General features: G+C 41.7%; 2 protein-coding genes and 1 long non-coding RNA gene across 17 annotated transcripts in view; 2 read left to right on the top strand and 1 right to left on the bottom strand.

The window, feature by feature from the left end:
• tutl (immunoglobulin superfamily member turtle) overlaps positions 1–24,386 on the bottom strand; it is a 171,210-nt gene that overhangs the window by 59,189 nt on the left and 87,635 nt on the right. For 9 of the 14 annotated variants that reach the window (XM_087361314.1, XM_087361316.1, XM_087361320.1 and 6 more), the window contains 2 exons: positions 11,543–11,694; positions 10,259–10,392 (listed from right to left, as the gene is read on the bottom strand). In XM_087361314.1, the coding sequence (XP_087217440.1) occupies positions 10,259–10,392; positions 11,543–11,648 (240 nt within the window). In that variant the 5' untranslated portion in view covers positions 11,649–11,694. The remainder of the gene's footprint in view (positions 1–10,258; positions 10,393–11,542; positions 11,695–24,386) is intronic. The other 5 variants (XM_087361322.1, XM_087361317.1, XM_022074543.2 and 2 more) reach the window with 1 other exon arrangement.
• LOC110834909 (uncharacterized) lies at positions 86–4,192 on the top strand. 2 transcript variants are annotated; one of them, XR_002544722.2, is made up of 3 exons: positions 86–172; positions 351–428; positions 1,058–4,192. It is a non-coding gene; the product is annotated as an uncharacterized LOC110834909 (long non-coding RNA). The 2 variants fall into 2 exon arrangements; XR_002544721.2 differs by lacking the exon at positions 86–172 and having other exon boundaries at positions 207–428.
• Positions 16,704–22,442, top strand: LOC147871366 (uncharacterized). Its single transcript, XM_087361254.1, has 2 exons — positions 16,704–17,345; positions 21,920–22,442. The coding sequence occupies exons 1-2, from the start codon at positions 16,995–16,997 to the stop codon at positions 21,950–21,952; spliced, it is 384 nt and encodes a 127-aa protein (XP_087217380.1). The 5' UTR covers positions 16,704–16,994; the 3' UTR covers positions 21,953–22,442.

A 24,386-nucleotide genomic window follows, 5' to 3' on the forward strand; every position in this document is an offset into this window, starting at 1 on the left:
TGATGATGATGTTTTGCTGGATTGTGATGCCATAAAAGTATCCAACGATAATTTTTTTACATTATTCATTTCAATGGTGGCTGTACAATGATACCAACCATCCATGTATGAAGTATTTTAACTTTTACTCTCCGTTTTGCACAGGCAACATACAAAATGTAAAACTCAATCGGTACGCGTTTAATTTCTTAACATATTTTTACTAATTACATGTTTAAATAGTAGAAATCATTAATATTAATTGTAGGTGCGTATTATGAGATGTGCAATAGTGCACAGGCAACTATGTGTATCAAATTCTGCAGACCTGGATTTGTAACCTAACCACATTCAATTTGTTTAACATGAAGGGAATGGGGACTCCATCTCGTGATATGGGATAAGAAACTGCACCGAGATAAACGCCCAGGGTCCGGATGGTGGAGGGGGTGAGATATATATATATAAAAGACAAAAAATTAATAAAAATGTTTTGCGCAGACATGTAGACAAATTCAATCATTTGCATACTAATGAGAATTAATATGCAATAAAAAAAATAACATGAAAAATCTAATGTAATTTGTCCAAATATGTCATCACACAACCGTTTTTGTGGAAGAGGTTAACATAAGCTGAATGTACTGCAAATGAATTCAGTCTTAAAATATTATCGATTTTAAAAAAAATCCTCATTTAAAAAAGAAGATCCAAGTTTAAGGCGTTGATGCCCTAACGTATAACTTTGTTACATTAAATTGAAAATAATCACAACTACAACCACTGTCAGCAATGATAAAATATAACCATAAATATCTGTCAATAATGAATATGTTCTCTGCTAATCACATAAATTCTCTTTGACAATTAACTTGATACTGAAATTCTTCATCACGAAGGAACTTAAAAAATAATAAACTTTTACTGAAATCATTGCTTTATGAAATTTAAAACAAAATGGCTGTCACATGAAAAATATACAGCTTTAATATTTAAAACAAGCAGAAATGAAGTATTTCATTATGTCAGCAAATATACAACTGTGACAAAAATGTTTACATAAAACATTTTCTTTCAGTTAAAAATTACACGCACGCAGATGGAGCAATACTTCGAGACCAAGTCTGAGGAATTCGGATGGACACCGTATGCAGAAAAACAATGAAGCTGCAAAATAACAGTTTATAATTCCTCCTATACTCTCTACAGCAGGGGTTGGCAACCTTTCAATTACAGCAGGTCACATTTTTTATTTACATCTCCGTCTAGGGCCACAAAAATTAATAAAGTTATGGAAGTTAAGTGAAACTCTATTTCTTTAACTCGCAGACAATGGTAATATTTTCCACAAGTAACTTCATAATAATCTCTCAATTGGCCTTAAAGTGCTACTTTTTAGAAGAAGAAATAAATTTCAAATCTAAAAGTTTGTGATGATGGTGCATTTTTAAAATGACAAGTTTTTTTTTTAATGTTTTCCATCGTCTAATAAAATCATAAAATTGCACCACGTCTGGAGACAGGGATTAGCTCTATCGAATGGGCCCAACAGAGTAGGTTTTACCTGAAGACGGAGATAGACTCCCGTCTCCGAAACGTCGAGCAATTTTATGATTTTATTAGACGGTGGAAAATATCCAGAAAACTTGTCATTTTAAAAAATAAATTGTATTATATTCTGAAGGTGATATAACTGTTACTCTGCACAGCCCCTCTATCCTATTGAATTTGTTTGCTTTTGAAATCCATATACTTTTTCACACTTTAATTTAAAAATTAACGTGTATGACCTAAGACCTTAGCCAAATTAATATTAGCCTGGTTATAAAATTTCTGTTCGTTTGATACCAACAGCGATGAGCACTTTTTTCTTTTTACAATTGTCCTTACGCTTAGACAAAAAACATATATGTATGAATATTCTACTCAGTAGCAGAAAGCTGACACCCTTCTCATACTAGCAAATTCCAAAATTATGTCACAGACTGCATAAAAATGTTGCAAGGTCCATGGGTTGCCAACAGCTGCTCTACAGAGATGAAAGAATTAAATTATTTTCATGCCTTCTTGTATTGTTATGAAACAGATAAATTCTAACCTTAAAACAGAATATCAAAAGTGATAGTAATATAATATTAGGACCTAAAATTCTGTATGAGAGAAAATTTTAGCCTAGTAATATAAAGTTTCTTACTTCAATTGTTCAAAAACAACCTTTTGTCCAGAGAAAAATGCAAAATCTTCTAATTTTGTTCTAATAAATGCTAAGATTGTTAATATACTCTTCAAGAGATAATATATCATGTAACGAACTGTACAGAATTGCTATTCTTTTTCTGAAACCTTTTAATTTTGGCCCAAAATTGTTAGCATTTACAAATATGTAAAGTAACTTAATATCCTGACTTTAATTCACCGTGGGCCCCGTTACGATGGGTTCATTTAGCGAACGACATGCTGACAAAAAAAACTTCAGCTTCACAAAAAGTATACAGTACCAAGTGTGCAACATGTTGACGTGTGGTGACACATATTTATACAAATTACAAGAAGCTTCAGTGACAAAAGCAAAGTGGGAGTTCCAACTTCGTCATGTGGTGAAACACGAAAACAAATTTGTCTCGTGTGAAGTACGTTCTGCTTTGTGCAATGTTAATTATATACACAACAGAAAAATGTGTCTTGTTTCCCATTCGTAAGTATCTCCCGTCAGAGCACGGCAGCCAGAACATACTTTTTACAGGTAACAAAAATTGTCAGAGTTGTAAAATTACTTGGGGAAATAACATGGATATTTAATTCATAATGTCACATGTACTTTGCCATACGTTATGATTATTTTCCAAAATGTACCACTAACTCATCACTAGTAATTTATACCTATTAATCAGTATCTAACTTGGTGATATCTGAGGCTCTCATGGAGATAAGTATGAAGATGGCAGTTTTCTGGGACATTTCAGAAGAACATACTGACTCCACCATCAAGGTAATGATGCGGTTAGTGAGCTCTCCTGATACAATAGTCAGCATCTACTAGACTACAGGGTGCAACATCCCAAAAGACAGCCTTCTTCAGAATCTAAACTCCTCAAAAATTTCCTTAATTTGGTACAAGGATGTGTGTCTGAAACAGGAACACACATTCACGTAAGCCCAATCCTCCGTAAGAACGCCCAAAGATGATTATATTGCACATTTGCATCAACTGCTTATATGTGGTTTTTGTTCAAAATGTGGAGAAATTCTTGAATTGAGATAGGATAATTCAGTATACCTTGCAAAAAAGCAATTAGAAATTAGCACAGCACAAAATTCAATTCTAAATTAAATATCTATCCTGTTCCCCCAGACGATATATTTCCATTTGTATGCAGTACATGCTCACTATCATGTCAACATATGACCTTAACAAAGTAGCAAATACCACATAAGCAGGTCACCATGCAATTGCAAGATGTCGTATGTGTTTCTGACTGGTGGATGAGGTACGTCCTCAGTTGGGGCACAGATCAGAAGTTTTAGCTCATTCCAAAATATCTGTGACATACCTTCATTAATAAACTTAATACACTTCTTTACGTTTATCTTTAAAATTTTACAAAAATTTAAATTCAAATGAGTTCTGTTGTTTTATAAATGATGATTGAACGAAATAATTATGCACGTCGTATATAACTCCTATACGGAGGGTTTTATTTTGGGGGATAGCTTCGGGGAAGATTTCGGTGTGCAAGTATATAAATCAGACCTTATCGCACTCAGATTTCCTCAGTGAACACCGTAGCCAAGACAATTTCATTTACGAAGGCACGCAATCCGTATCAACTTTTGAACCACATGGAGTACCGCATGTACAGATGGAATTAACTTGCAGCATATCAAATTTCATTTGCTTGGGGAGCATAAATATTTATGCAGAGGAAGACAAACACAAACACATGACGTAATATCCATTATGCATGCAATAAAAAATTAAAATAAAACACATGTTATTTCAATACAACTTTCTTCAGGGACAAATATCTGATGGTACAGTCATGTGTTGAAAGTGATGTAACCATAAACCTCTCCTTCTGTACTTCAAGTACAACTGGACGTATTTCAATGTCGATATAATCAATTTTTCAAGAAAATGTACCAATAACAATCAGCCAGAGAGTCTTATACTAAATGTCGTTAACAGTTTAAAAAAATAAACTGACACAGGAAATGTGATCATTTTCATTTAACACCACTGTACCTTACTAAAACGTTCTATACCTTATGTACACATGCACAGCTAGCAACTGAATAGCACGGAGGCGTAAGGGCATGAATTATTAACACCCAAATTAATCAAACTGTCTAAGAATAATTATTAGAAGGGAGCAAAGAACACTGTTGTTAACAGGAACAAAAGATCTCTGATGGCAGGTTTAACTTATGTCTATTACGACATTAGCGTACACGCTACGTGTAAAGGGATTGCTAAATCGTACTTCAGTAATTTCGTTCCCTGTGCTCCCGTCTGAAACAAACACTTGCTTACCCTAAAAATAAATTTAAAACATTATTCCATGCACTGCATTACATACCTATAAATTAAACTCACTTGCTATGCACATTTTTTAAAAAAAAACAACACACAAGTGAATATTCATTGCGTAAAAACTGTTTCAGTGCTCAGCGACGGAAACAGTGAAGTCACCGCTTCAGTAAAGAACCAGATTATCAGACATGCAGATAGTCCAGCAAATAAAAAATAAGCCACCATAATATGCAGAATAAATAAATAAATAAATACAGTTTAAGCAAATACACTTTGATAAGGTATCAAGCCAAAGCACCCCTACAGCCACAGAGATAGAGAGAGACAGAGATATGAGATGGGGCAGTGGTGAGGGCGGAAGGGGCGACTCGTAATGAGCAGGATACATCCAGTATCGAGATATACAGAATATCCACATCATGAAGACATGAAGAGAGAACAGCGCGAGACAGAACACAGCCGAGTAGAACTATTGAGGGAATATGTCTAGCATCGTAAGTTCAGTAACTGTTCCGTCGGTATGTGTCCGAGGTATCTGCAATAGGTAAATTTGCTTTCGCCATATATGTGTACATAAGGAGCAGAGGTAAATGATGACACGTTTAGAACGACACAGAGCCGGGTGGACATCTTCATGCCCCGGATGATTTACCCCCCCCAAAGGAAAGAGCCCTCTGTAGTCATTGGATAGGAAACCCAGTGGACCCCAGAGCCAGTCTGGATGCAGTGGTCCTTGCCAAAAATTCTCTCACTTTTATTAAAACCTAAGCTTTGTCTTCTGTCCACCATCTGCAGTGTGTACGGAACACCTGCCGCAAAAGAAAATAAGTTTCTGTCATAGAAAACGATTCTGATGTCAAAAAACATTTCAAGATGCTATTAAAAGTTCTCATCTTAAAGACACTACTTCGATACTCTCTCACTAATCACAAAAAATTTATGAACAGAGATAGATTTTCCCTTTATTTTTTGGTTATTTATTTAAAATATTTTTTTAAAAATTTCCTTAGTGACTACATGAACTAAATTACATACATAGGCTGCAACATGGCCAAATATTTCTCAGCACACATTTGAGGTTAACAGCAAAAGGACAATCACAAACATTACGATTTACAAGTTTTTAGTTTTTATTTATAATCTCCTTCCGATTGAAATGAGAATGCAGTTGTTCATGAAATACTGGTTTATACAGGCCTATAGAATACTATCATTTTAAATAGTAATAACAATAATCATAATTAACAATTTAAACGAATAATTCTTGTAACACTAAGTGTACGTGTCACAGTCCCAACTGCTAAGATCGAGGAGCGAGTTCAGGAACAACGTTTGCTACAGAGACGCATGTAAGGTGGAGGTTAACAGATGTGAGAACGAGATCGAAGTTTGTTTTAACAACTTATTACCACCGTAAAAATTCAAAAGTTCAGTTTGTACCCCCAAGAAAACAAACCTCATCTCTGACAATGTTGTTGTTCTGGGTCGTCATGCCATGCACACTTACAGGTAGATACCAACATTTTTGTCTCCATCATCAGCCCTGGAGATGGAGACAGAATGTCTCCTCAAAACACAATTTAAAAATCTCCTCTGTCAGTATAACCAAGGGCTCTCCAACTGGCCTTTATAGAACACAGACACGTTTTTGAGAGCGGACGAAGTGAATATTTTGATTTACGGCAATTAACATTTTTTAAATGCACATTAACGCTGAGACGAAGACATCCGTGGGGCAAAGCGTACATTAGATATGAAAATTATGAGAAAAGCCTGGTGTTCCATTGCCTATGAATTAAGGCATCAACAGTATAATCAGAAAATATGCATTTGCTTCAGAAGCACAATGAAGGTAGAAACACAACTAATTCTCGGAAGACATTACCGGAGTCAAGATGCAGGAAATAGTTTTTATTTCATGAGTTATTTACGTACAAAATATGGTCGAGAATATGAGAGACAGAAAGCACAGTTGTGTAAGATTTCACAGTAAAGGCTTGTTGACAGCTGTTGCCATGACGACAAGCCCCTATTTATTTGGTTACTGAGCAAACATGGAGAAACTTGATTTTGGCTGACGTCAAACATTACTCCTTTATACGTATGCGTTACTAGGTATTTTATTGCTAGACACCACAACATACAAATTGTAAATGAAGAGATAGAAAAGGCCAACGATCCTTTCATGAGAATGATTCTGGGCTGGTTTACACGCAAACAAACAAAAAATTTCTTTTGCATGTGTTGTTCATATAATTGCTATCAATTTAAATGAGGCAATGTCCCCAAAAATAAAAGAAAAATGTAATGCCTCAGCATTTATTCCTAAAAACGTCAGGATCAATTGTCTGACTTCAGCTGACATAAGATTCACGTGGCCCAAGAACATCACTTAACATTTATTTTCTCAAAAATGGGTCAACATACAGAATTTGGCACTTCAAATTAATTTGAACGCGGTATCTCAGTTGCAACAAAACTTTTATTGTAATTATTTGATAAATTAGCCTACATGATGCAGGGTCCCTCTTGTGAAGCTAATAGTTGCTTAGCTAGACAAGAAATTCCTCGTTGAGACCGATTAATCCAGACCGCATCCTCACGCCCAATTTCTTTATAGCATAAGTTTAACTCGTAGGATTTGTAAGTGGTTCGTAAGTGCCAAGATGTGAAAGGAGAGGTTTCTTTTCACTGATGTTGGAACATCCTGAAGAAAAACAGGATAATGGATTGGTTTCGAGGCGACCTATCTCGCTTATAACGTGGAACGTGTATCTCCTATGACGAAATGTAGCAATCCTTTGCTTTAAAAATTAAAATCAAAGAGTCATATTGCATCAAAATGTTTCGCTGTGCGCTTCAAGCACCCTCCTTCCTCGCTACTCTCTCTTCACAACAAAATGTGGTATCCTGCGACCTACAGGATATGGATGTGATACTATACAGACAATTGAGTGTTGTTAGTATTTACAGGCAAAAAAATTATAAAGAAGAACAGTGCTTATAAGGTCAATTGAACATTATATTTACAAGTACTGGCTGTTGTTTTATGTGAAGTCAAGTTAACAGCACACTGACCTCGCTAGAAAAATGATGAAAGCGAAAACCTAAGCAGAAGAACCACATCTGAGCAAAAAAGGCACAAGGAACAGGATGTGTTCTGTTCCTTGTGAGCAAAAATTCAAGTTACAAGGAAAAATCGTCCTTGACGTGTCCCTAGGTTTAAAAAAAAACTATAATAATTATTGCAAAAACATACAAATTAAGTGTTCCACTACAAACAAATGAAAATTAAGTGACGGGTCGGTCGGCATGGTACACCTCTGTTCTCTCTCTTTAGACTTGTCATGAAGGTCCTTCTGTCCCATGTGGCAAAAAGAGGCCATTAATGTTACAAAAAAAATGTAGTTTTCAATAAAAAAAATTAAAATATAAGGAAGGCATCTGACATTGAAGTTCTGTTACTTTGCCACACTAGACCGCAGTACTGGCGAGCCCACAGCCTGGTCTCCCACACAAACAGAGTCCTTTCGAGTTTTGGAATCAAGGGCACACAGTTCACTGCTCGAACCAGCTCTCAGTGACGGCTGAGCCGCTGTGAGGAATTCCGTCAGCTCCACAGACAGAGATTTTCATATGCATAATTTTTCAGAGAACTGAATTTCAGAATTACAGCGCGTTTATGTTTAAGTGGTTCTCAACTCACATTCTTTACGCTCCCAGTGCGCTGTGTTCTTATTCTCCCTCAGTGCATATACAAAATTTCCAGGGGAAATGCAGCGACCTGAAACCAGTCAGCGCGGCTCTTTGAAAAAGGCGTTCACATCCTTCCATTACGTGCAATATGTTGTTAAATTACTACGAGAAACACCATTAAAATACTTAAAATGATATTCTGTCGAGTATAAAAGTAGACAACTAATTAAATTTCTAAAATGAGTAATTCATTCAATGTGGGGTTTGAGGTTTTCACAGCGGTGAGTCTGATGATTGCAGTCTTCTGGGTCACTGTGCCACGTAGTCTGGTAGATTTCCACAGACGTTTCAAAGGTCATACAGCCTCCATCATCAGGAAGATGAATCTACCAGATTACACAGAGCAATAACCCAGAAGACTGCAATTTTTTTAATCCATTCAATTTAAAATCTGGATAAAATGCAATCGCACGAAGAAAGTACAGATATAATGTATTCAGTGTTCTGGAACATTTAATCTCATAATATTCATAACATTACAGCCTATATTTATAATGTCCACAGCTCTGCATCTTAACTATGTTACTGCAAGAATAACTTCCACAAAATTAAGAAAACTTCTGGAAGTTAGGGCCCTCTTGCTTTCGTATGTGGCATCTCACATTCAAATCTCAAAATGGAGGTCCAAAATCTTAAAAGAGAATTATCATGGTTTCCCTCAGTCACTTTTGGCAAATTTCATTACACAATTCATCACTCGCAATCATCAGGACTTTCAACGTCATACAAATGAGAGACCGTCTACAAAAACCAATGAAAATTTGACATTTTGACACGATCTCCACGATAAAGGAGAACTAGTGATTACCTGAATTTTGCTGTGTGTCTACTTTAAGTGGTAGTAGACTGTTCTTTTTCATTCGAACAAACGCAGCTCTCAAATATAAATGCCTACTAAGTATCAGTTTACAAAAATGACTCTGATTTGGATTTCCGCAGCTGTCATGTACTACAACTCAAGATTTAAAATTTGGCGCTGCAGGGGAGCGTAGAACCTCTAAGCTGCTCACTTAACCCCAGAAACAACATCGCTTAATTCTTTTCCTTTCTTTTCTACAGCAAGTGTCATTCTGATCAAGACATCAGAAAACAGAAACCTTTCAACTTTCAGTGGATCGCTCAATTTCACTTTTACTGAAACTGATGGGTTTTTTTTTTTACTGAGGGCACTCAAGAAACCATGAAAAATCTTACACAGAAGTGAAGTGCCTTGTGAGGGGCGTGAACGTCATATGATGAACTACGTCTCCATGAAACATGCAACATCTTTAAACGAGCACGACGCACTTAAAGGTCGCTGCTTATTGATTCACTAGTAGAAGAACTGAGCTCTTTTGTGGTAACTAATCCAGCTCACATCCCAGTAACAAGCGTGTCAGAGGTCAAGGGAACTCACATGACCTCATAATGAATGCCCAAAACCCATCTTTTCTCCTCCATATTGTGATTCTGTTGGTCACAGAAAAGGAGTTTCTTGGAAATCGATAAATACGCATGGAGAATGGGCGCATTTTTTTTAAATGCCCTGATCACATGGGGAGAAGGGAGTTTCTTAATAAACAGTGAAATAATGCGGGCTGCATAACCAGTGGCAATGCAAGGAAATGAGTAAGGGCGGGATATTATTAAATAAGGTGTGACGATATGCACTGGATATTGGAGAAGAAACGAGCTCTCGAGTATTTGTGGTGCTCAGTCAAGCATCACCAGACACGAGGGCTTCCTTCTTCATCAACTTCAATTCCTTATTAGACAGTCGTGAGAGATGAAACAAACAACAAATAAATATTTTAACATCTGGCGGCGAGGAGATCATCAGTGGGGTTGAGTCTTTCGTGGATTCCGTCACTTCCTCTAGGACTTGTTTCGTGAGGAAGCCGGCTGTGGGGGAACGGCGAAGAGACGTCAGAATTTTGCTACGATTTTGCGATGTTCTGATAACCAAACCATTGACGTACGAACGAGAGGAGTAGAACAGAGTTTGTCGCCTACCGTTTCGCCTACCTTCTTCTCCCACTGCAGCACGTAGGGCACCGGGTGGTCACCGGGGAACTCCACATGGCAGTTGAACACAACTGACTCGCCCAAGATGGCGGTGATGTGGACCGCATCTTGATGGCAAAGCCCTGCAAACACACAGACGTCGTGACAGCGACTTGTAACATTCTGCCTGCTACGAACGAGATATCTCGACCGGTCTTCATCCTGGTAGCACATGAATCCAGTCCACAAGGTGAGTTCGTTTATCACCCTCAAATATACACTTAGTTCTTCCAATTGACTGACATGGACTGACATTCACGTGATCAGACGGGGACACACTGCACATCAAACTCTTGAATAATGAACAACTAACATAATATGCAAAATAATAATAAGATCATTGGAACACCCACAACAGTATTCTACATCTACAATCAATGAAAAGCTTGCATTAATAAATATAGAGTAGTTTTAAAGAAAAGGAAACCTGAAGATGATGCTATGACATTGAAACATGTAGTAGTATTAAAGCGCAATATTGTAACATCGAGATAGCGATGAATGGCGCAAAATATTAATATTAATTTTAAATTTTAACATCAACAATTTAAAAGTTTGTGTATAGACTTGAATAATAAATATATATTTGAATTTTAAACACAAACATGACGCATCTAAACTATAAACAGTTGATCTTTGTAACGGTGAGGCGTTGTGTTTTCTTCGCGGTACGGACTGAATTCTTAAATGTTACTCAGACGAGCTTCGGGCTTCAATGTGTCAAATGAGAAGGGAAAAAACATCGCGTGTGTGTAGACGAACGGCGTCTATCAAAAACGTAAAAGTATCGAGTGTAATATTCAAGAAACTCTTCAATGTCTACATGTAAAATGTCCGATATTTCAAACACTGGCACAAAAGAACACGTCTGAAGGTCGAAACCGGGGTTGAACATGGATTGTGGGAGGGAGACTTTCGAAATGAGGCGCCGAAGTACGCGCTCTTTACGTCGCGAGATGGAGCGTCGGACACAGAGACACTTCCAGCTCGGCCATAAAACGTTCCATGCTAAAAGAGGAGGTCACACTTACCCTTCAGTGAACTGTCACGAGTTCGATGCTGCTGATTTGGGACGTGACGCCTTGCAGACTCGTAAGTGGAGAACATACCGTTTCCATCTTCAGTATATTTCTCCTACAGACAAGGGCCTGGCGGAGCGCCTATGTGGCATAGTGCTCGGTCTTCACCTTAACTTGTCTGTGGAGGGAGATTTACTACTTGTGGGGCACGTACCTGGGATGGCAAGCAGGAGCAGACACACATGAGAGAAGGCAAGCCTGAGGAAGACGGTCAATGCCTGGCGACACCATCTGACCACTCGGTCCGCGCGCATGCCCATCCCTCTGTTTCCATAGTAACTGTTAGAGCGCCGTTGACACCGTCACCTGGAACAGCAATGCACAATCAGCAATGCATCCAACACCGACAGGGGTCACTCTGCCCCCCCCCCCACACATCGCTCAAGACGAACCGATCTCTTTGTTGTCATGTACCAACTGCTAACGTCTTGAAGGAACGTACCGTCTCAATTTTCGAGGCAAAAGGGGCAGCTATGCTGAAGATGGAGACGATACGCTCCTCCAAAGTGACTTATATCCTTTGGCTACAGAAGGTGTGTCAATCCGAAACGTCGTTAACGAAGCGCACATGACCACAAACAAGATCACACGGCGTCACATTTAAGACGACCACAAATGAATTTATTACAGCCATGAGAACCTAACCTAACCTAACCTAAACTAACACACAATCTCACTGTTTAAGATTCATTCATTTCTTGTTGCATGAGTAAGGCATTATATCTCCATCACCTACACCAAGATGTTTCAGTTGTTACAGCGTCGTTAAACGCTTCCTTCAAGGCAATTGTAAGAAAAGTGTTGAATTTCCTGCCAAAAGTCAGTATTGAATGAAAAGGCCTGCACTTTCTTTGAAACACAAGCAAAGTCTGTGGTCACTGACACAGATGATTTTAATTTGAAAACATCGCGAGATAAGGAGTTCGATTTCCGGCGAAAATGTTCAGACACAGCGGAGCAGAGCACAAGGGGAGTTTTAACGTCCTCACATTACGTGGGTTAACTGCTTACACATCGTTCACTCCCGGGGTCCAGCGACCACCTCACGCTCCTCGCCTTCTCAAGATGTGACAGGGCGAAACACTAACAACGCGCTTGAAAAACGTTGTTAAATAAAGCAGGAAATATCACCGCAAAATGCGATACGAAATTCAGAAGGCCACTTCAAAATACGACGATAATTATCGCCTTTACACATTCACGAACCAGAGGATGATTACGGGACGAATATCACGTCATATACGATTCTTTCTGTAAATGTTACAACCTAATAAAGCGAATATCTCACACATCTGAAACAATTAAACACTAACGAATGGGCGTTCTTTCCAATAAATTTCAAAAAGTCAGCTGATTCCTTGCGTTTAGATTGTTTTAATCAAGTGCGTACAAACGACTCAATTCGATCCCCGGCCAGGGCATTATTCTCCCTGGATCTGGTGACGTCATACCTCTCATTCGATTTACACCGGGAAATACCGACCGCAGATTGAGGCGAAGAATGAGTGGAGCCTTACTCCCATCCGTCCTACGTCTTACTGTGCGGTGCTCATGAGTAATGAACAACACACAGAGAACATATCCTTTGCACCCGTGTATATCCGGTCTCAGCATTCAGAAGATCAATTTCTCACTTGACGCAACGAACCTGCGCGTTCCATAAAGAACGCGTAATTTACCGATCAGATGAACTACCACCAGCTTCTCAAGAATTACTTCTTCGCACCGCCAATAAACAGGTTTCTATCATTTCAGTGGGCCATGTGTCGTTGTTGCGCTTTGTAGCTCTCCGGTCGCCATAGCAACTGCACCAAAGCATCGAAATCCCATAAGAAAAATATTCACTGCTATTTCAATGACAAAAGATCGCTCCACTAAGCAGAGTCGCTTCGCTTTGCGGGGGGGGGGGGGGGGGGGCTCCCCTGCTCAGGACAGCGCAGCAAGAAATCTTTACAGAATCAAAGGTCTTGGCACCAGCGGGAGCGACCCTTTCACTGTCGTCACCGAGAATACTCGGTAACAGGCATGGCAGCATGGCTACCACGAGATGTTCTTTTCTCAGACAGCGCTGCAGGGTACCCAGCGGCTTGAGAACGTACGAGTAAAGGAAGGTATCACTTCAAGCTAAATGAGTACCCATTCGAGATTCGAACAGGGTAGCCTGGATAAGAACGGAATGTCTTATTCTGTTATGTTCGAACACCACTGTTTTTTTTTTACATTTGTGCATAGTAGCTCAGTCAATATAGTGACTGGCTACGTATTGGACGACCGGGGTTCGATCCCCGACGGGAACCGAGAATTTTTCCTCTAGCCTCTGGGACCCACCCAGCCTCCTGTCCAATGGGTACCGGGGTCCTTTCCCGGGGGTAAAGCCGGCCGGGACGTGTTGCTGACCACTAACCCCATCTAGTGCCGAGGTTAAGAATGAGTAGGAGCTATACTTCATCTCCCCCTAAGCGCCTACATGGCGTACAGTGGGACAGAAAAAACCGACCCCAAGTGTTGAGCCAACTTTCCCCTCACTGGTAAATAGATCGTCGGTATTTCCAAGTGCGCTGGACCTTAAGAAACAGATTTCTTACCACCACGAGTGAAATCGCATTGAAGGTGGGATATTCAGCTACTCGGTCCACTGAAATTAATGTCAGAACCCCGCGAATTCCAATTTGTGTCTGTAAGCGGATTTACTGACACCTATTGGTAATTGGTATTTACATTTCTCCGGATTACTGCGCTCTTCTCGTGCGTTACGACGCCGTGTATGCTAGTAGATATAAGCCAACGTTTCGGATAAAAATACTGCCTCCATCTTCAGGGCTGAACCAGGTTAAAAAGGAACACAAATGAAGATAAATTTTGAAATCATCGCTTCTTACGAAATTCAGTGCCCTGAGGATTCGGGACTGTAATAATCGCCGAATTGTAGAAAGTACAGTCAACTTCTACGGGTACAATCGCAAACACCCTCCCCCCCCCCCAAAAAAAAGCGGATTTTTAAAATTACAAACATGCAGGCGTGTTCAAATCCGCGAAGTTCCTTTGTTAATCGGACGCTGTCGACACCTGAATAGCGAGACGTAACAGAGTGTGTGGCTCGTGGGACACTCGGTATAACAGGCGCCGGCAGTGTGTGTCCGTCTGTCCAAACAATCAACAGCTGGTAGCTCTCCAAATATTGAACCGCCTGTCTCCAGGCGAGCAATCAATCGGACGGACTTGGGTCCACCGAAGGCACGAGCAAAGTGGCGAGTCGCAGATTAGGACAGTCCGAGCTCCGACAAAGCAGGGGTAAGGTTAGGTTCGTGTCCATGGACACACGCGACACAGACTCTGCTTTTACAACGAATTTGTTATCTTACGTCGCTCATTGGCTGATACACATTTACGTTCCACAGACGATCGTTGCTTCCTATCACCTAGAAATTAGAAACACGAAAATTACAAAAATTATCCCTCGCTTCGAAAAAAATTTGCAAATATTACGAAACTTGTAGGAGTGGAAGTTACGACTGAACGGAAACCAAATATAAGAATTTTTCCGAAGACTTTAACAGCTCACTAACACGGATAAAGGACCCTAAACGGGACCTAATCTAATTAATACTAAAAAAAAATCCCCTTCCTACACAAGAGAAACCACATTTCTTCACTTTTACAAATTAAGATTTTTAATAAATGTTTTGCTGTTAAATCCGAGGATCAAATTTAAAAATAAGACACGATATGAACCGCGCGTCGACTTACTGAACGTTAAAATGTGCGGTACCTATAATTACCACTACCCTTTTTTATTTTTTTATTTGTACTGTTCTGTCTGACGACAGGTCCATATGAACAGGATCCTTCCATCCTTTTATCGGACTGGGACCTGTTCATATACGTTCTTGGCAGATGATCCAGAAGTGGTTTGCCATTGCCTTCTTCTGTGTGTGAATGGACTAATTGTTGGGATGCCACGGAGGAAAACTCCGTGTTGCCTAGACCACGGCCTTGCCCAACACAAGTTATAAATTCGAACCCGAGACCCCAGGATTACAAGGCCAGCGTTCTAACCGCTAGACCACCGTGGCACGGTACCACTACCCTATAAAAGGATAAAGCAATGACGTTGCGATATTGAGTCTCCAAAAAGCTCTCCTGCCTGACGCAATATCCAGGAAGTCCGGACGCGAATTCTGCCCGGAAATTAAAGATGGCGATGACAGGTCTCAGACAGCTGAAGGCGAACTCTGACAGAGGTCAAATAAGCGTGAGGTATGAGGATTACTTTTACCGTTTAATTCTTCTGAGACTTTCAATGTGGGGGGTGAAAAGCGAGTTGCATGCTGGGAACACTGGTGCTCGAAAGATCACGTCGGTTCGATTCGGTAAAATCGATAAACAAAATGGCGACACGCATTTTTAAATTATACTATTTCATCAAAACAAACAACAGACTAACAGACATGTTTATTTAAATTCAATTCAATTTTAAATGCAAATCCTCTGCTTGAAATTTTTTGTCTTCACGGTTTCAAATTTTATCGCGAAATTAATGGTTCACTCACACGTACGAGATCTTCAACTTATATCAATAACAACGGCAACCTCAGTTGCAAGAACTCACTAGTTCACCTACTGGCCGCCATATTCTTAAAATGGGCTTGAAAAGTTTATGGCCCTCTCGATACATGTTCCTTACTCCTTACGGTACAGTGGTAATCATATGTACCACTTTCAATACTCATTTTACCCACAACGAGGACTTATGTGTTACGTATGATTCTCATAATAAACAGCGTTAACCAATTGATCTTTGTAATGGTGAGGCGTTGTGTTTTCTTCGCGGTACGGACTGGATTCTTAAATGCTATTTAGACGAGCTTCGGCTTCGAAGGGTTAATTAATTATCAGAATAAACATCGATTATTTCCTTAAACAGCGTTAACCAGTTGATCTTTGTAACGGTGAGGCGTTGTGTTTTCTTCGCGGTACGGACTGAATTCTTAAATGCTATTTAGACGAGCTTCGGCTTCGAAGGGTTAATTAATTATCAGAATAAACATCGATTATTTCCTTAAACAGCGTTAACCAGTTGATCTTTGTAATGGTGGGGCGTTGTGTTTTCTTCGCGGTACGGACTGAATTCTTAAATGCTATTTAGACGAGCTTCGGCTTCGAAGGGTTAATTAATTATCAGAATAAACATCGATTATTTCCTTAAACAGCGTTAACCAGTTGATCTTTGTAATGGTGGGGCGTTGTGTTTTCTTCGCGGTACGGACTGAATTCTTAAATGCTATTTAGACGAGCTTCGGCTTCGAATCCAGTCGTGCGGCGGTCTTCAGGTAGTGAGGACTGTAAAGCCCGGCCAGGCACTCTGACTTGGTCCTTCGAGGGAACATCGAGCAGCGGAGAAGAATAGGACGCCAGCTTACGCCGTGCCCACCCGCGATTACCGAAACCTAACGGTGACAGCATAAGCAAAGGGACAACGCAGAAGCAAGGTCTGGCGGGCTGGTGCCCTCCAAACCGGCATACCAAAGCTAAGTGCAGAGGAAAGCGTTAGGGGCTTCCACCTCCTGGCAGGCGTGGGTGTTGGTGAGTACACCGCGTGAGTCAGGATGGTGAAACCCAAGGTGGTGAGACTTAACCCGCAGGGAGTAAAGAGAATGCTAGACGTCTCCGGCCCCTCAGGCCGACGAACCAAAACAAAACTGACTACTAAAACGGATAAAGACAAAGACATGAAACTGAAAAAACAGGCAAAACGCACACCTCGGTCGCCGTCAACTACTGACTTCGAAAATTCGTCGTCAGACCTTTCGGACACCGAAATGACGTCAATTTGGCCACAGGGTCAAGAAGGAGCTAGGGCAACGGCAACCTCGCCAGTAGCAGGCCCTTCTGGCACTAAAACTTTAATCGTAGAGGCGGAGGTCCACTGTTCCCAAGGCGGGACTAAAATTGATAAGGTCAGTGCGCAGAAAGCAACAGACTCTGCTACAGCGTCCTCTGAACGGTTGAATCCGGAGGAAATTGTGGAGGGAGATGACTTCACTGTCATTACCTCCAAAAAGAAATTGAAAAGAGCACCTCCAAAGCCCGCAATAACTGACGAAGCAATTAACGCTGAGTTACCTTCCTCTCCCACCCCTGAGACCCGTGATTCTGGGAAGACAGGACCCGCCAATAACCACTACTTAAACGCCCCGAGAGCAAAAATCCCACCGGTAATCATTCACCACCACTATGAAGGTGACATGACCCGACTCAACAAGGACTTCCATACAAAATTCCAGCCGCTGGGCTTCACTTCTCACAGAATAAAGTCCGGAATCGCTTGTCAAACGTCCACATACAAGGACTATCTGAACCTTCAAACCTTCTTGAAAGACAACAAGGTGCCGTTCAATTTACTCAGATCGAACGACTCCAAGCCCTTCAAAGTGGTCATAAAAGGCATTCCGCCAACCACCCCCCCAAAAACCATCCAAAACGAACTGATCGCACTGGGACTGGCAGTTCAAACCGTTATCCCAATGACTGCTTGGAGAGATAAAACCCCTCTGCCAATGCATATAGTCGAACTGGACAACGTTCCCCAGAGTCAAAAGATCTCTCAGCTGTCCCATCTCTGTTTTATAAAAATTTCTGTCGAACCTTATAAGGGGCGAACCGTGCCGCCTCAGTGCGCACGGTGCCAACAGTTTTACCACGTGGCGGCAAACTGTCAGGCCCCTCCGGCCTGTGCCCACTGCGCGGAGGAACATTGCTCGTGGCAATGTGAAAATAGATTCCTCCCAAACTTCGTGCCGACCTGCGCCCTGTGCAAGATCGGGGAGCACGGCTCCAAGTACAGAGGGTGTCCCTTCTTCCGTGACCTCATGGAGAGGGAGACGAAGAGCAGACCTCCGCAGGAAAATTCAAAAAGAATTGCTGGAGCGCGGGTCTCAGCTCAACCCCAGCGACCGCCCCCCAAAACGTTCCGTGACTTCCCCCCTATGGGTGCTGCAAATGCCTGGAGCAGGCCACTGAACTTCGTCAGCTCACAACTAACACAGCCTCCACCACATCCCTACAACTACAACTTCCATCAACCACGGGACCTTTATTCTTCCTATCATTTTCCACAGCCGCACATCATACAACAACACGCCCGGCTTGCCCACAGTGCTAACTGTCCCTGCTGCGTCCGGTCCAACACATCAACACAGGCTGCAGCGAGCAAGCCTCCGAATTCTGTAACAGGCAGATCTTCGCCGGTTCCGGACAGACCAGTCTCTCCCGCTCTCTCTGTAGTAGCGCAGGACGTCACACCTGCCGAATCATCTCTCGGCCCAAAATCTAGGCCCTCAGGCCCCAAGACCAAAGTAACTAAGGGGAACAACACAGAACCACTCAGGCAGGGAAAAGAAGAACACACGAGCCAGAGAGAGACACACACATCTCATGAACGCACCCAACAATACCCACACCCTCCCGCGGGTCTGAGACTCGGAAATCCTCACACCCAGCAGCAGACAAGAGAATTTGTCGAAATTGTTCGGACTTTCAATCCGAACTTCTCTTTCCATTACCTTCTATCTTCCATCTCAGGAATGCTTTTACAATTCATGCAGCACCCTTATGAGAGCGCCCTCCCAATAATCTTTAATAACTTCCTAGCCACCCTCCTCGGTCTTCCTAATCATGGGTAGGTCCCTCAGCCACACTGACATCCTGTTCTGGAACGCCAGAGGCGTCAAGATTAAAAAATCAGAACTATTAGATTATTTGGAAACCAATAACATCCCCATAGCTCTAATTAATGAAACTCATTTACAATCTGCAACAAAATTTAAGTGCCCAAACTACACGACATTCCGGTCTGACAGGCTAAATCAGAGGGGTGGCGGAACGGCCATTCTAATTCGCCAGGGCTTCAAGCATTCGGAAATTCCCCTTCCCCCCCTCCAACACATGGAAGCGACAGCTATCCAAGTTAACATCAATAGGGAAACAATAGTACTAATCTCTATTTACAACCCCCCGGGCAGAATTATAGAGAGTGACCTGGACCATCTTTTGGAAACCGGAAACAAAGTAATTCTAGCAGGCGATTTCAACGCCAAGCATTTAACCTGGAACGCTCGGCAGAACAATGCAGCGGGACAGACACTTCTCACACATTACTATAAAAGTAATTACGTAATCTCGGCTCCATCCCACCCCACACACTTTCCAGATTGTAATCCTGGTGAAGCCGATATACTTGATTTTGCCATAATCAGTAACGTGCTTTCCAGCCACTCAATACGCACACAAGGCAGTCTTTCGACATCCGACCACAACCCAGTTCTTCTTAGAATACGTGGTCCACTAGAACCAGACGAATTAAAACATACATTCGTCTACAGCGAAGCCAATTGGAATCTTTTTCAAAATTACATTTCTGAAAACCTAAACACACAGTGCGTAGACGGGAACTGCTGTAACAGTGAGATTGATACAGCTGTTGACCACCTTACAGACGTTCTGAATAAGGCCACGCACCACTCTATTCCGCTCAGACGGAGAACTTTCAGGTCAATGCAAATTGCAGCAGCCACTCGACTTCTCATCCAAGAAAGAAACAAACTGAGAAATCAGTGGCAAAGAACCCACGACATAAGGCTTCGTCCCCTCATCAACGCCTTGAAACACAAAATTGACTCGGCCATTAAAGATCAAATTTCGAACACCTGGCAGCAAACACTCCAAGGCCTCGACACTACCAACACTAAAGACACGTGGAGGATAACAAAAAGCCTCACAAACACGGACACAAAAATCCCACCCCTGAAACACAATGGCAACGTTGCAATTACCAACCAAGACAAAGTGAATATTTTTGCTGATACTTTAGAAGAAATATTCCAAACGAACCCAAACGTAGACACCAACTTCACCGTTAGCACAGAGCAGGTAGTTACCGACTTCCTGATGCAACCTCCGCAGGCCTCCGTAAGGCTTACAAACCATTGCGAGGTCGAATGGATTATCCGCCACCTTAAACCCCGCAAGGCTCCTGGCCCTGATGGGATTCAGAACATAGTACTAAAACACCTGCCACGGCCTGTTTTCAGATTTATTGCAAAAATATTTAACAAGTCATTAGCTTCAAATTATTTTCCTACCCAGTGGAAAAACGCTAAAGTTATCATGCTCCCAAAACCAAAAAAGGACCATTCCTCCCCGTTAAATTATAGGCCAATAAGTTTATTAAATTCCCTAGGCAAAGTTTTTGAGAAAATCATCTTAAAAAGACTTAATTTTCAACTTAAGGAGCTCCACATTATCAGAAATGACCAGTATGGTTTTAAACGTGGACATTCCACAACGCACACACTATTAAGAAATATAGAGAGAATCACTCACGGATTTAACAATAAGAAAGCCACAGTGGCATTGTTCCTGGACATAGAACGAGCATTTGATAAAGTTTGGATCACGGGGCTAATAGCAAAACTCATTAAAGTCAAAATTCCGCCTCACCTAATCCACGTAATTCACAGTTACCTCCAGAACCGTTCATTTTCTGTTTCACATGGGAGCTCTCACTCAAGCTGCCGCCCCATCAGGGCCGGCGTTCCCCAGGGTAGCCTACTCGGGCCAACACTTTTTAACATCTACATAAATGACATCCCATCCATTGAGAATGACTCCAACGTGTCCATCTCAATCTATGCAGATGACACAAATATCAGTGCTCGCTCAGGAAAATTAGACATAGCGATAACGAAATTAAACAGAGCAATAGGCCTTCTGGAACCCTGGTTTCGGAGATGGAGAATTCAGATCAACATTGACAAGTGCACCACAACCGTGTTTTCAAAACGTTTACGCGACTATCGCTGCAATGTTCCCACCGTAAAATTTTTTAATAAAACCATAGCTTTTACCTCCGAAACCAAATATCTGGGTGTCACTCTAGATTCCAAATTGACGTACAAGGCCCACATATCATCCATTCTCCGTACAGCTAACTTCAGACTGAGGCAACTATTTCCTTTACTCAATAAATCCTCCAGAATGGATGTTAATTTATCGTTAATGATCTATAAATCACTCCTCCGGTCCATACTGACATATGCCTCCCCCGCCTGGGGCTACGCTGCTAACACTCATTTACAAAAACTTCAGACATTTCAGAACAAAGTCCTCAGAATAATAACCAAATTGCCAAGGGTTACTCCAATCAGTACCCTACACGAACAGACCGGAATGCCGTTGATCAAGAATTACATTAAAGGATTAGCGAATAGGCTATACTTGAAATCGGCCATCAGCTACAACAGTCAAATTCAAGAGCTAGGACAGTACGATCCCAGCATTGACAAATACCTCCGCCCCCGAGCCCTTCTTGCGAGGTGACCCAACCCGCGAAATCCTCCAATCCTTTTGCTCAATAAACGGTCAGAGGATTGCCTCTGTAGTACATTGTTCTGTAACATTAGCCCAACAGCACACCTTAAAATTCCTTCACCTCCTGCATAAACGCAGCTAAACCTCGGCTTTTCTTTTGTAGCCCCCACTACAGTGCACCACCAGCCCGTTATAGGTACCCCGGAGAGTCCAGTCCATAGGCGGTCACATCGACCACTCCCCTACGCTGGACCGACCGCGAACCAACAAACACAAGACGACCACGGCAAGAAAATGGAAAAATGATTTATGGAATATGGATTGAAACTTTTGTAATTGGATAAGCAACGAGCCAAGTTGGTCGTTTCTTATCCAAAACATATCTTTGTAAAAATGAAAAGAAAAAAAAAAAAAATGTATCAGTTTTTAATAAAGGAAGCGCACGGACAGAGGCTACCGTTAGGGCTCGCGATTTTAAATGCCGGACTGCTGGCTAGAAGTCAGCAGCACGCATCCGGAAGGTCCTGCGACCGGCCAACTCGACCAAGGTTTTCCGTGGTTTTCCTCGGTACTAGAGCAAATGATGAGTTGGTACCCAAACTCCACGTTGCTCTGCATGCCTCCCATGCAGCCCTCTCAGAGTAATATCAAAATTCCGCTCTATAGTAGCCCCCCCCCCCCCAAAATTAACGTAAATTATTCCTAACGCCACCCCCAAGGCCAATATCAAAATTCAAAATTAACGCAAAGACCCGAATCAACTCCCCCCTACCCTATTTCTTACCCCATCCTGTCTCCTAAATCCCTTGTCCACACTAAACTTATTCATACCAGAAGGACGAGCGGGCACTGCCTGGGAACCTTCGTAGCCCACAACCAACTTTATACCCCTCCCCCATTTATTGCAGTAGTGCCTATCGCTACTCCCCCCACTTTCTCTCTTCTCTCTCTCTCTTTTTTTTTCGGCTTCGAAGGGTTAATTAATTATCAGAATAAACATCGATTATTTCCTTAAACAGCGTTAACCAGTTGATCTTTGTAATGGTGAGGCGTTGTGTTTTCTTCGCGGTACGGACTCAATTCTTAAAAGTGTTCGTGTGCGCCGGTATCACAAACAAAAGAGGAACTCACTTCAGAAGACGGGTCCGTTTCTTGTGACTTCAAACACACAGGAATCCCGGACGACTCTCCAACGTACGAGGATTTCCGTGGCCGGAATGGAGCACGAGCACAGGCAAGAAGCAGAAAATTCGGAAGGCTGCAACTGGCCCCAATTCATGCACGAATAAGGCACGCAGTAAACTTAACATTGTAAAATCAATACGACGAAAGGAAAGCTGAGAAAACTCATCCGCCATTCTAGCACGACAGCACGCAACCCTGGGAACCCAGACAGGCGTTCTTTCCCTCCCGTAAGATTCGGGAGCTGAGCTTATCGAGAAACAAAGTCCCGTTTATGGAACACAAGGTTTCCTGCCTCACTTAATCCCCTTACATTAAGCAACACGACTTAAATCAATATTAAAATACATTTTAATATTATCCTCTCATACACACGTAGATCCACCTTCAGGTATTCCAAATAAAACTGAGCGTGTATTTTTAATATTCTCCATTCGTGCTACATGTCTCTTGCCACTTCCTCCTTCTTGGTTTTATTAGACTAATGAAATCTTTCGCCCTACCAGTTCGTTTGCTTATGCGTTCATCGTCTATTTAACGACGCTTTCAACGACCAACACCACAGAGCGTCGATTATAACAGTATTGTCAGTCACACTTCAAGTCCTCTCACGGCGGTGAGTGTGAACATGGCTACAACAGAATCATTATTCTTGTTGTTAGTACTGGTGGGTAAGGGACACGAAAGGACGCGAATCCAAATGCAGGGACTGATTATAACGTCTCAAAAGGCCACAGCAATATTGACACGTTTAGGTGCCGAGACGTGAACCCGTGATCACGAAGACGAATACGAAGCAGGGGTACCAACCACACAGACGCGACATTCTCTAATCACAGAGTTAATGTAAACAGGAGATGAAGTTACAAAACTGAGCCACTGAGCGAGAACTACGTATGTCAGAGAACAAGACGTAACGTAATGTAACGTAACCTAACCTAACCTAGCCTAACCTAACGTAACCTAACCGAACCTAACGTAACGTAACCTAACCTAACGTAACGTAACCTAACGTAACGTAACCCAACCTAACCTAACCTAACCTAACGTAACCTAACCTAGCCTAGCCTAACCTAACGTAACGTAACGTAACCTAACCTAACGTAACCTAACGTAACGTAACCCAACCTAACCTAACCTAACGTAACCTAACCTAACCTAACGTAACGTAACCCAACCTAACCTAACCTAACCTAACGTAACCTAACCTAACCTAACCTAACCAAACCTAACGTAACGTAACCTAACCTAACCTAACCTAGCCTAACCTAACGTAACCTAACGTAACCTAGCCTAGCCTAACGTAACCTAACCTAGCCTAACGTAACGTAACCTAACCTAACCTAACCTAACGTAACCTAACCTAAGGTAACGTAACGTAACCTAACCTAACCTAGTCCTTCCCATCCTAAGCTAACCTACACACGAATGCAGGGTGTTCTAAAACG

This window comes from Zootermopsis nevadensis, unplaced genomic scaffold (assembly GCF_977971745.1).
Source record: "Zootermopsis nevadensis isolate Lab colony 2312 unplaced genomic scaffold, Znev_1.0 Znev_ptg000057l, whole genome shotgun sequence".
In the NCBI taxonomy this organism is placed as follows: domain Eukaryota; kingdom Metazoa; phylum Arthropoda; class Insecta; order Blattodea; family Termopsidae; genus Zootermopsis; species Zootermopsis nevadensis.

Coding starts and splice junctions, on each gene's coding strand:
- LOC147871366 (XM_087361254.1), top strand. CDS start 16,995: ATGGTGAAACCCAAGGTGGTGAGACTTAACCCGCAGGGAGTAAAGAGA. Junction 17,346..21,919: donor GCGGGACTAAAATTGATAAG/GTCAGTGCGCAG, acceptor TTTCTTTTGTAG/CCCCCACTACAGTGCACCAC.